Below are 13,154 nucleotides of genomic sequence, written 5' to 3'. Positions count from 1 at the left end.
TTACTGCATGATTCCACTTACATGAGTTCCCCAAAGCAGATTCACAGATAGGAAGTAGGATGGTGCTTACTGGGGTCTAGGGGCTGGGTTGGGTGGAAGTTAGTGTTCAGTGGGGACAGAATTTCAGCTGGGTAAGATGGAAACAGTTCTAGAGACGCGTGGTGGTGGTGGTCGCACAATAACGTGAATGTACTCAAAACCACTGAACTGTACACCTAAAAATGGTTACGATGGGTAAACTTTGTATGTATTTTGCCAGGATTAAAACAAAAGGCTGCCTCTAGGAAGGAAGAAGTAACAAGCTACTGCCATCTCCCTAGCTTACGCCTCTTCTCTCAGGCAGACGGTCCATATGTAACTTTAAAAAGGTTTCAGGGGCGCCTGGGTGGCGCAGTCGGTTAAGCGTCCGACTTCAGCCAGGTCACGATCTCGCGGTCCGTGAGTTCAAGCCCCGCGTCAGGCTCTGGGCTGATGGCTCAGAGCCTGGAGCCTGTTTCTGATTCTGTGTCTCCCTCTCTCTCTGCCCCTCCCCGTTCATGCTCTGTCTCTCTCTGTCCCAAAAATAAATAAAAACGTTGAAAAAAAATTTTTTTTAAATAGTAAAAAAAAAAAAAGCAGGTTTCAAAGCAGTGGTCATGGCTGTTCAAGCACATTTGCTTTGTTGCTATACTGTCCTGAACTACTCTTTGTTTTACTGTTTTCCAGTGGCTACTTTGCCTCCATGTCCCTTCCTTTATATGGCTTATAGCCCAGTAGGGAGAGGTATATGGTGGGTGAATAATACTCATGAATTATACAGATTTTTAGAAATATGTCTCTTAGGTGTCTGACAGAAACCCTATCTTTTTGCTTTTGTTTATGAGGTTTTTTTTTTTTTTTTTTTTAAATCTATTTACTTTTTGGCCGTGCTAATTGAATGTCACCATATGACAAGGTGGTCAAATGGTTAAGGTGATGGGACTATCAAGGCAGTGACTTGGGATTTAATCTGGGCCCGATTGCTGGCTCTGCCATCTAAAAGCTTTGTGACCCCTGTGCAAGTCAAACCACTTCTGCCAGCTTCTTTCGTATTTGTAAAAAGGGGACAAACAACCTCTGGGGGCTTGGGGGTGGAGGTACAGGGGACTGTAAAATTTAATGATATAATTAAGAGACATACTCAAAACACAGTCCTCATTAAGGATCCTTCTAAGCCTCTCATTACATGGGGAATTCAACTGTGCTTTCTAACGGGCCTAGTAAAGACAAACAGGGCCCTGTCTACCATGTCATGGAAATGGGGTGTACCTTATTGTCTCCGCCTGAGACAGCCAGGATGTTGGCGGTGATGGACCAGCTCACATGCCACACAACATCATTGAACTTGTGCAGCAGTTTGGGGGACCACGTATTGCTCGAGATGTCATCACAGGTCCAGATGAACACACGACCATCCTGGGAAGAGATAGGCTAAAGTCAGGGAAGGTAAGGCAGGGATCTTGCACTGGGGATATCTGCTCAATCTGGAGCCATATTGGACTTTTGCAGGAATAGGGTGGGGGATTCAGCACAAAGCACAGCCAAGGCCCTCCTGGGTGTGCACAGCTGTGATGGCCAGTGTCCAGCCCAGCAGCCGTGCTTTTATCCCTTTACCCCAGGAACACGTTTCACATTCGAGTCTCCCAGGTTCCTGTGCTCATACTGGTTTCAGGTATGGACTTTGCATTGCTGCTAACTGTAAAATTTTCTCTGGGTTTTCCTCATGTCTGCCAAGTCCCCTCCTTATTTTGGCTCCCTTGGGCTCTGTCTATATTTTCTCAACCAAATAGGTATGGCTGTCTATAAACCAAGCTCAGAGAATGAGAAGGGACAAGTTTAAAAAGTCCCTCTCAAATTTAGGATGAAACATAACAGGCTCAAATGAAGCCTGGCCTAACCTTTGTCAGTGGTGGGTTAGCACATAATTTAAGGCTTGTCCTTGGTTTTTCTTTTGTGATCTGTGAAGACAGAATAGGTAGGTGAGTCCAAGACCTTATTAGAACTTCCAATTGCCCCTAGACTCCACTTGGGAACACTCCCAGAATGTACCTGGGCAGCTCTATTTCCCAGCCATACAATGCTGAGGATGGGAAATTGGTCCCAAATTTGACCATGCTCGTGGCTCAGTGGAGACAAGCCACTTGTGCCTTTTGATCAAGTCTTCGCTACAGGATGACCTGGGTCTCCTACTTGCACTGGTCCAAAGGTGCCTGTTGCCCTACCCTTACCTTTAAAAGACTTTACCCTAGGGGGACTATAAGGGCTGACGGGACTTACTCAGAGATTAAACAACACGGGAGGCTCTCATGGGTCTGAGCTGACCTGGGAGCAGCTGGCGATGGTGCTGGTGGGCAGGCCAATGGAGGGGGCCCAGGCCACATCTCGAACCCAGTCACTGTGCGCTTCTAGCTTCTGTTCCTCCTTCCACTGGCCATCCTCCTCCTCCCTGACAGGGGAGATGAAAGGAAGAATGCAGCAAGTTGCAGCCCAGGTGTTTTCCCACACCTCCCTTCCACCCCCAGCCCATGGGCTTTGCAGGGGCCAAGAAGCTATTCCATCTTTCTGATTTCATTTATTGACCTTGTAGATTTTTACTCAGTTCACCAGCTATAAAGAAACCCTCCAAGAAATGCTCTGTTCCCTCACAGCCAATGGTGCCGGCAATTGGGAATTAGATGAAGAATTAAAATGCTTGAGCAAGGCCAAGTTGTTTTTAAAGGATGTCCTCTGACAGATTGAAAATGGTATTCTATCAGCAGGAGGGGAAAAAAGGGTGATCCTGTTTCTTGTGAGCTGTGGCTGAGTCACAGTAGGTAGGATGGAAGGTAAGAAGTGTCCCCTTGAGGATAAGTCCACCAACCCCACTTACTTCCACAGCTTGATGAGGTTGTCACAGCCGCCTGACGCAAACTTCTTGATGTAGTTGGGCTTCTGCCCCGACGGCTGGTCTATGAGGCTTCCAGGTACAACAGCAGGGGCCCAACTGACAGCATTGCAGCCAATCTGTAAGGATGGGGATTGGGATGACTTTGCCCTTTTGACTTGCAACAGAGCACTGCTTCTGCAGATCCAAACCTGCAGTTCATATCCCCTCCAATTCTCAGGACAGGATTAAGTAGGACAGCTATTTTGATGAATTAAGGATCAGCCACCATAATGCTTTTCAAGGAGCCCTAGCAGTGCCTTTATTTTTCAGCAATATATTTAAAGTAGGAGAAACTCTGGGGAGTTTAAGAAACAGAACAGTTTTCAAAAATATGAAGGGATTCAGAAAACCATGCAAAGTAAATACATGGCTTAATGAATTAGTCTAAAGCATTCTTGTAACCACTACTTGCTCAAGATAGCAAATTACCATTCACCCAGGAAGCCTTGTAATTATGTCCTACGTGAATCATAGCCCTCTTCCCCAGTAACATTTTCCTAACTTGTAATTTCTTACCTTTTTTTTCTTTTTAGTTTTGTCACCCAAATATGCATCCCTAGACACTACAGTGTGGTCTTGCCATTTAAATGTTTTTTTTCAAAATCTTTTTTACATTTCCTCATTTATAGATTCCCCGCTCTGATCTTTTTTCTTTACAATTTTTCTGTTGAAGACAGACCAGTCATTCGACCTGCAGTATCTCAGGCTGATTTGTTCTTTCTCACTTGGTTCAACACTTTCCTCTGAATTCCTGAAAACTGTCAGCTGGATCCTAGACTGGATCAGACTCAAGTTTGACCCCTTTGTTAACACTACAGGCAGTATTCTTTCATCGGGAGGCAAATGACATCAAATTGTCTTTTTTATGTTATTAGCATCTGTCAACAATTTATGTCTCCTTCAATTCACTGGACATTACAAAATGGTGATATTGTAATTGTATTCATTTCTTTCTCATTTATTATTAGGAATAAGCTAGACATGGGGCAATTCCCCTAATTAATATTTGGATCCTCATGGGTACAGATCAGATAGGAAAGGCAGGTCAAATGCTTGACACTTTTGAACTGGTTTCCTGACGGTCTTCAAGGATGATTGATTCTCTCTTTATATATCATTATGAACTCATAGATCTAAGCATATCTGATGGGTTTCAGTTCATTTTTTTGACACCTAAACTGCAGTGTGTGTTCAAATTGGCTTTCTGACATAATTCTAGTATGTCAAAATACATCTTTGATTATTTCTGTTAAGTATGACAAGATATCACAGACTCATCTTGTACATTTCCTGCCTCAGACCTGAGATCAGCCACTTCCTCAGGAATTAGGGTTTCTTTTGGTGAGAAATTATTTCAAAACTATAGACCGGTGCTAGGGATGCTCGCTGCCACATAATCATTTTATCTCATTTTACACATCGGTCTCAGTCACTGCCAATGTATGGAGGTGGGAGGGGCGTGTTTTGTGTGTATGGTACCAACATTAAAAGATTCTGACCTCCTGCTCTGCTTGTGCCCACTTTTTAAGTACATCCTATACTCTGCCTTATAACTCATTTGGTCTTATTTCTCTACAGTTAACTATACTTGATGTCTTTCCAATCATTTTTTTTTTTGTCTGAAGCTTATTCTCAAGTAGATCCCTCAGGAAGGGTGAGTGGAAATAAGTCCTTGAGTTTGTGTATAGCACTAACAGTTTATGTCCTTTATACTCCAATATAAAATTTTATGAAGGGCTTTGAGGTATTATTGACATAAAGGCACAATCTGATGAACTCTGACACAGGTATACTCTGTAAAACTACCACTACAACCAAGATAACAGACATGTTTCAAAGTGCTGAAAGAAAAAAAAACTTCCAACCCAGAATACTCAGGGAAGTGAAGCTATTCAGAATTGGAGGAGAGAAAGTTTTCTAGACAAGCTAAACCTAATGGGGTTCATGACTACTAAGCTCACCATATAAGAAATGTTAAAGGATCTTCTTTAAGCTGAAAATAAAGGGTGATTAGTAACAACAAAACATTTGAAAATAAAAATCTCACTGGTTAAGGTAAATATAGGAAAGTTGGTAGGTTAATCACAGCTAAAGCTAGTATGGAGGTTAAAAGACAAAAGTAATAAAAATATAACTCCAATAATTAGTTAGGGGATACACAAGATAAAAAGTGATGTCAGAAACATAAAATGTGGGTGGAGGGAGAGTAAAAAATGTAGAGCTTTAGAATGCGTTCATGTGTAAGTTCTTCTCAACTCCAAACAGACTGTTATAAATATGTTATAAATAAATGTAAGCCTCATGGTAACCACAAAGCAAAAATCTAAAGTAGATACACAAAAGATAATGAGACAGGAATCTAAGCATACTACTAAAGAAAGTCATCAAGCCATAAAGAGAACAAGAAAGGAACTACTAAACGGCCAGAAAACAATGAACAAAAATGGCAATAAGTACATATCTATCAATAATCACTTTCAATGTAAATGGCCTAAATGCTCCAATCAAAAGACAAACGGTGACTGGATGGAAAAACAACACGCATCTATAGGCTGCCTAGAAGAGATTCACTTCATACCTGAAGACACATAAAGACTAAACTGAAGGGTTGGAATAAGATATTCCATGCAAATGGAGGCAAACAAACAAACCAAAACCTGGGGTAGCAATGATTAGGTCAGACAGAATAGAATTAAAAACAAAGACTATAAAAAGAGACAAAAGAAGGGCATTCCAAATGATAAAGGGATTAATTTTAAAAAATGGGAAAAATATAAGCACATGGAGACTAAACAACGTGCTGCTAAACAACCAATGGGTCAATGAAGAAATCAAAGAGGAAATAAAAAATACACTTGGAAAAAATGAAAATGGAAACACAATGGTTCACAATCTTTGGAATATAGCAAAAGGAATTCTAAGGGGGAAATTTATCGCGATACAGGTCTACTCAAGAAACAAATCTCTAATAATCTAACCTTATACCTAAAGGAACTAGAAAAAGAGCAAACAAAGCCTAGGGGTACCTGGGTGGCTCAGCTGGTTAAGCACCCGACTTCAGCTCAGGTCATGACCTCATGGTCCGTGAGTTTGAGCCCTGCATCGGGCTCTGTGCTGACAGCTCAGAGCCTGGAGCCTGCTTCAGATTCTATCTCCTTCTTCTCTCTGCCCCTCCCCCACTTGCACTCTGTCTGTCTCTGAATAACAAATAAATGTTAAAAGAATTTTGGAAAAAAAAAAAAAAAAAGAACAAAGCAAGCCCAAAGGTGGTAGAAAGAAGGAAATAATAAAGATCAGAAAGGGAATAAATAAAATAGAGACTCAAACTACAACAGAAAAGATCAATGAAAGAGCTGGTTCTTTAAAAAGATAAAAAAAAAAAAATTGATAAATCTTTGGCCAGAATCATCAAAAGTGGACTCAAATCAGAAATGAAAGAGAAGAAATTACAACCTACGCCATAGAAATATAAAGGATTATGAGACTACTATGAAAAATTATATGTCAACAAATTGAACCACCCAGAAGAAATGGATAAATTCCTAGAAACATACCATCTTACAAGACTGAATGACATCTTACAAGACCGAAGAAACAAAATCTGAACAGATGGATTACTAGTAATAAAACTGAATTGGTAATCAAAAGACTTCCAAAAAAAGTCTAGGACCAGACGGCTTCACAGGTGAATTCTACCAAACATTTATTTTTTTTAAGGTTTTACTGTTAAGTAATCTCTACACCCAATGCGGGGCTCAAACTCACAACCCGAGAGATCAAGAGTTGCATGCTCACCAACTGAACCAGCCAGGTGACCCTCTACCAAACACTTAAAGAATGAATATCTGCCTTCCCAAACTATTCCAAAAATAGAAAAGGAAGGTATTCTTCCAAATCCATTCTACGAGGCCAACGTTACCCTGAAGAACTCATGCAACTTAACCTCTGAATAGATAATCTGATTAAAAATGGGCAGAGGACCTGAATACACAATTCCCAAAGACATACTGATGATGAACAGACACATGAAAAGATGCTCAGCATCACTCATCATAAGAGAAATGCAGATCAAAACCATAATGAGATAGCACCTCACACCAGTCAGAATGACTAGTATCAAAAAGACAAGTGTTGAATATGTGGAAAAAAGGTAACCCTTGTGTACTGTTGGTGGGAGTGTAAATTGGTGGAGCCATTGTGGAAAACAGTAAGGAGGTTCCTCAAAAAATTAAAAATAGAATTAACTTATGATCCAGCAATTCTACTTCTGGTTATTTATCAAAAAAAGCAAAAACAAAGACACTAATTCAACAAGACATCTGCACCCGCCCATGTGCCCTGCACGTTATTTACAATAGCTAGGACATGAAAGCAACCTAAGTGTCCATCGATGGATGAATGAAAAAAACCCAAAAACGTGATGTACACACACACACACACACACACACACATATATGGAATATTCAACCATAAGAAATGAAACTGTGGCATCTGCAACATGGACAGACATTGAGGGCATTATGCTACATGAAGTGAAAGACATTGTATGATCTCACTTATATGTGGAATCTGTAAAAAAAAAAAAAAAAAAAGACAAACATGAGAAAAACCATGCTCATAGATGATACAAAGAACAGATAGGTGGTTGCCAGAAGTGGGGTGTGAGGTGTGTAAAATGTGTAAAAGGGAGTCAAAAGATAAACTTTCAGGTATAAAATAAGTCACAGAGATGTGACTCTAGGTAATACTATACTGCCTATCTGCAAGTTGCTAGGAGAGCACATCTCACAAGTCCTTCTTATCACAAGAAAAAACTTTTTAGATTTTATTTAAAAAATTTTTAAGTGTTTATTTTTAAATATAATTTGACAGTGTATACAGTGTGCTCTTGGCTTTGGGAGTAGGTTCCCATGATTTATCACTTATATATTAACACTCAGTTCCCATCCCAACAAGTGCCCTCCTCAATGCCCATCTCCCATTTCCCCTCCCTGCCCTGGACCCCCCCCCCCCAATCAACCCTCAGTTTGTTCTCTGTATTTAAGAGTCTCTTATGGTTTGCCTCCCTGTTTGTAACTATGTATATTTCCCCCATCCCTTCCCTCATGGTCTTAAGTTTCTCACATTCCACATATGAGTGAAAACATAAGATACCGGTCTTTCTCTGACTTATTTCGCTTAGCATAATACCCTCCAGTTCCATCCACGTTGCTGCAAATGTCAAGATTTCATTCTTTTTCATTGTCAAGTAGTGTTCTATTGTGTGTGTGTGTGTGTGTATACACATACACCACATCTTCTTTATCCATTCAGTTGATGGACATTGGGCTCTTTCCATAATTTGGCTATTGTTGATAGTCCTATAAATATAAAATAAATATTAGGGTACATATACCCCTTCAAATCAGCACTCCTGTATCCTTTGAATAAATTCCTAGGAGTACTATTGCTGGGCTGTAGCATATTTTTAATTTTTTAAAGAACCTCCATACTGTTTTCCAGAGTGGCTATACCACGTTGCATTCCCACCAACAGTGCAAGAGGGTTCCCCTTCTTCCACATCCTTGTCAACATCTGTTGTTTCTTGAGTTGTTAATTTTAGCCACTCTGACTGCTGTGAGGTGGTATCTCAATGTGGTTTTGATTTGTATTTCTCTGACATGAGTGATGTTGAGCATCTTTTCATGTGTCTGTTAGCCATCTGCATGTCTTCTTTGGAAAAGTGTTTAGTTTTGAGACAGAAAGAGACAGAGCATGTGCAGGAAAGGGGCAGAGAGAGAGGAGACACAGACTCCAAAGCAGGCTCTGAGCTGTCAGCACAGAGCCTGACATGGGGCTCGAACTCATGAACCATGGGATTATGACCTGGGTTGAAGTTGGAAGCTCAAATGAAAAAATTTGGGGGGTAATTATATACAGTGACAAATGTTAACTAGTCTTATTGTGGTAATCATTTTGTAATGTATACAAATACTGAATCATTAAATTGTAAATCTGAAATAAAAATATGTCAATGATACCTCAGTAAAAACAAGAGGTGATTAAAAAAAAGTATTTTACTGAAAAAAGATAAATCTATCCATTGCCCCTCAAAGTTTCCTCTGGTCTTTTTCCTAGTCCCTCCCCTAGCCCTGCTCTACCCCAAACTTAAATGATCTGCTGTCACTCTAGTTTACTTTTTCTAGAATTTTAGATCAATGGAATTTATAATATATACCTTTTAATCTGATTTTTGTCACTCTGTGTAATTATTTTAAAATTCATTCTTATGTGTGTCAGTAGTCATTTCTTTTCATTGCTAAGTAACATTTCAATAGTATGGACAAAACACAATTTGATCCATTCACATGTAGATTATATCCAGTTTTTGGCTTTTAAAGCTGCTATGATCTTTTGTATGAACTTGAAAGTTAGTTTTGCTGGTTATAAATCCTTGGCCCACACATTCTTTCCTTGATTATTGTAATTTTTTTTTTTTTCTATGCATGGATCATTGCTGTTCAAGAGTCTACTGAAAATCTAATTTTGTTTCCCTTGTAAGTCACATGGCTTTTTTCCCCCGGATGCCCAAACGATTTTATTTAAAGGCCAGTAATTTTATTACAATTACACCCTTTATGCTAGTGATTCTGGGTTGATACTTTTTTTTTAAGCATTTTATTTTTTTAAGTAGACCCCATGCCCAACATGGGACTGGAACTCATGACCCTAAGATCAAGAGCCATATGGTCTATCAACTTAGCCAGCCAGGCACCCCTCTGGGTTGAGATTTCTTTTTTCTCTAAAGTTTATTTATTTATTTTGAGAGAGAGAAAGACAATGCTCAAGGAGAATCCAAGTAGGCTCCGCATTGTCAGCACAGAGCTTGATGCAGGGTTTGATCCCTTGAACCATAAGATCATGACCTGAACTGAAAGCAAGAGTCAGATGCTTAACCAACAGTGAGCCGCCCAGGTGCCCCTTGATATTCTTATGTGTAGAGCATGCTCTCTCAAAATGCAGTTTCAAATTTTGTTTTAAAATTTTAAGATAGTTTTCTTGAATTAGTTTTTAGTATTTGTTCTTTTTTCTTCTTCAGGAGTTCTTCATATTCATGTTTGATCTTTGCCTTTTTTCTCAAAATCTTTTTATCTCTTCATTTAAAAAAAAATTTTTTTTAAACGTTTTATTTATTTTTGAGACAGGGAGAGACAGAGCATGAACAGGGGAGGGTCAGAGAGAGGGAGACACAGAATCTGAAACAGGCTCCAGGCTCTGAGCTGTCAGCACAGAGCCTGACGCGGGGCTCAAACTCACGGACCACAAGATCATGACCTGAGCCGAAGTTGGCCACTTAACCGACTGAGCCACCCAGGCACCCCTATCTCTTCTTTTTTTTTTTTAAGAAATACTATTTTCTTTTTATATTTTCGTTAATATACAATGCAATATTGGTTTCAGAGGTAGAATTCAGTGATTCATCACTTACATATGACACCCAGTGCTCATTACAACAAATGCTCTTTTTAATACCCATCACCCATCTAGTCCATCTCTCATCCATCTCCCCTCCAGCGACTCTCAGTTTGTTCTCCTCATTAAGAGTCTTTTGTGGTTTATGTCTCTCTCTTCTCTTTCCCCCTTTCCCATATGTTCTTCTGTTTTGTTTGTTAAATTCCATATATGAGTGAAATCATATGGTATTTGTCTTTCTCTGATTGACTTATTTCGCTTAGCATAATATATTCTAGCTCCATCCACATCGTTGCAAGTAAGATTTCAGGTTTTTTTTTGATGGCTGAGTAGTATTCCAAAAATATGGAACACTTCATGAATTTGTGTGTCATCCTTGTGTAGGGGCCATGCTAATCTTCTCTATATTGTTCCAATTTTAGTATATATGCTGCCAAAGCAAGAACAAGAAATTTCCTCTTCTTCGTGATCTATTTCTCTTAAGACATTATCTGTGGTTGTGTTTATTTGCTCTTGTATTCTTTCCAGTTTAGTCTTTATTACTGAAATAATTTTTCATTTCTGATTTTTTCCTAAATTCTGTCACTTCATTTTGAAGTTTTTCTAATTGTGACTTATGGTATTTTTTTCACACCTTGTATCATTTAAAAAATGTTTCTTAGATTGATTTGAAATAGCAGGTGAGAGTTTGATTCTGTTTTGTGGGCATGCCTTTCTTTCATTGCTTGTCAGGATGTTATTCTGTATATTCTTTTTTTTTTAATTTTAAGTTTTTACCTTAATTCCAGTTAGTTAACACGCAGTATTATATTTAGTTTCACAGTGATTCAACACTTCCATTCATCACCCTGTGCTCATCAAAAGTGCCCTCCTGAATCCCCATGATGTATTTCACCTATCCCTTGACAACTTCTTCCCTGGAAAATTTTTTTCCTAAGAAATGTTTCCTTAAAACATTCAGAATGCTCAAGAATTTAGTTAAGGATAAAGCTCCTAAAAATTCCTAATGTATATTATATACATTCAGAACAATGTAAATTACTCAAATAGTTTATTATACCAAAACCCCCTTAGAGCCTACCTAACTACATCCCCTCTTAAATTAGAAACTTCCATGGTAACATGCTGCCCACCAGCCTCCAAACCAGTTTCTATACTCTTTCCCTTTCTTGTGAGTTAAAATTTATGTAATTTCACCTCAAATGCTTTTGTTATTTTTATGTGAAATTAGTTGTCCTGAAAAAGTGAGGTCCAGGGAAGCCTTTCTAGGTTGAGAAGTCTGTTTTTGTTAATAAATGTGCTGACAAATATGACAACTTGCTTTCAAGATTTCTTGGCTCTGTTCCCCTCCCTGACTTCGGTCTACATCCTTGCTTTCCTTTTTCTGTGTCTCTCTCCTGCTCGATTTTGATTTCTAGTAGTTTCTCCTCACCAGGGGTCCTATCATGGAAACAAGCCTTAGTGGGTCATAAAGGTCAGATTTCTACAAGTCCCTTTAGTTTTTCCCAGGGTGAGGGGCTTGCACTCAACTGGTAGGACAAAGTATTAAACCCCTCCCAGTCAGTCCTCCAAAGATAATACAGATGGCTAGTAAGCATGTGAAAATGTGCCCAACTTCATTAGTCATTAGAAAAATGCAAACTGAGGCCACAGTGAGGTACCGCTTCACACCCACTCGGATGGCTATAACAAAACAAACAAAAAAAGATGACAGTAAGATTTGGCAAGGATGTGGAGACACCAAAACCCTTGTCCACTGCTGGAAGCCATGTAAAATGGTATAATTAACCTGGAAACTCAAAAAGTTAAACAGACAGTTTCCATCTGACTTGGTAATTCTGCTCCCAGGTATATACCCAAGAAAACTGAAAACATATGCTCACAAAAAATCTTACACATGAAAGTTCATAGCAGTATTCACAATAGCTGAAAATGTCTATTAACGGCTAAATGAGATACATAAATTCACAGGATGGAATATCACACAATCATACAAAGGTATAAAGCACTCATACTATGATATGAATCCCGAAAACATGTTAAATGAGAGAAGCCAGTCACAAAGGACCACATTTGGCATACCTCATTCAATTGTGTTCCACTTTATTGTGCTTCAGTTACACCGTGTTTTTTACAAATTGAAGGTGTGTGGCTACCCTGTGTCAAGTAAGTCTATTGGTGCCATTGTTCCAACAGCATTTGCTCGCTTTGTGTGTCTGTTTTGGTACTTCTCAAATATTTCAAGCTTTTTCATTGCTATATTTGTTATGGTGATTTGTGATCAGCAATCTTTGATGTTATTATTGCAAATGTTTTAGGGTGCCATGAATACACCTATATAAAATGACAAGCTTCACTGATAAATGTGCATGTTTTGACTGCTCCACTAACTGGCTGTTCCCCCATCTCTCACCCTCTCCTTGGGTCTTCCTATGAGACACAAACGATACTGAAATTAGGCCAGTTAATAACCTTACAATGACCTCTAACTGTTCAAGTGAAAGCAAGAGTCACGTGTCTATTTTTTTTTATTTATTTTTAAATTTTTTTTTCAACATTTATTTATTTTTGGGACAGAGAGAGACAGAGCATGAACGGGGGAGGGGCAGAGACAGAGGGAGACACAGAATCGGAAACAGGCTCCAGGCTCCGAGCCATCAGGCCAGAGCCTGATGCGGGGCTTGAACTCACGGACCGCGAGATCGTGACCTGGCTGAAGTCGGATGCTTAACCGACTGCGCCACCCAGGCGCCCCTCT

General features: G+C 39.4%; 1 protein-coding gene and 1 non-coding gene across 3 annotated transcripts in view; both read right to left on the bottom strand.

Moving 5' to 3' along the window:
• Positions 1-13,154, bottom strand: part of SEC13 (SEC13 homolog, nuclear pore and COPII component) — a 35,839-nt gene that overhangs the window by 9,029 nt on the left and 13,656 nt on the right. For both annotated transcript variants that reach the window (XM_040491983.1, XM_040491984.1), the window contains exons 6-8: positions 2,888-3,021; positions 2,341-2,464; positions 1,288-1,434 (exon numbers count right to left, since the gene is read on the bottom strand). In XM_040491983.1, coding sequence (XP_040347917.1) covers positions 1,288-1,434; positions 2,341-2,464; positions 2,888-3,021 — 405 coding nt within the window. The remainder of the gene's footprint in view (positions 1-1,287; positions 1,435-2,340; positions 2,465-2,887; positions 3,022-13,154) is intronic.
• On the bottom strand, positions 10,736-10,838 carry LOC121041411 (U6 spliceosomal RNA). Its single transcript, XR_005795728.1, has one exon. It is a non-coding gene; the product is annotated as a U6 spliceosomal RNA (small nuclear RNA).

Source organism: Herpailurus yagouaroundi, unplaced genomic scaffold (assembly GCF_014898765.1).
Source record: "Herpailurus yagouaroundi ecotype Mexico unplaced genomic scaffold, PumYag 183, whole genome shotgun sequence".
NCBI classification, from domain to species: domain Eukaryota; kingdom Metazoa; phylum Chordata; class Mammalia; order Carnivora; family Felidae; genus Herpailurus; species Herpailurus yagouaroundi.
Note: the sequence above shows the minus strand (reverse complement) of the source record. Positions and strands in the feature narration are given on the sequence as shown.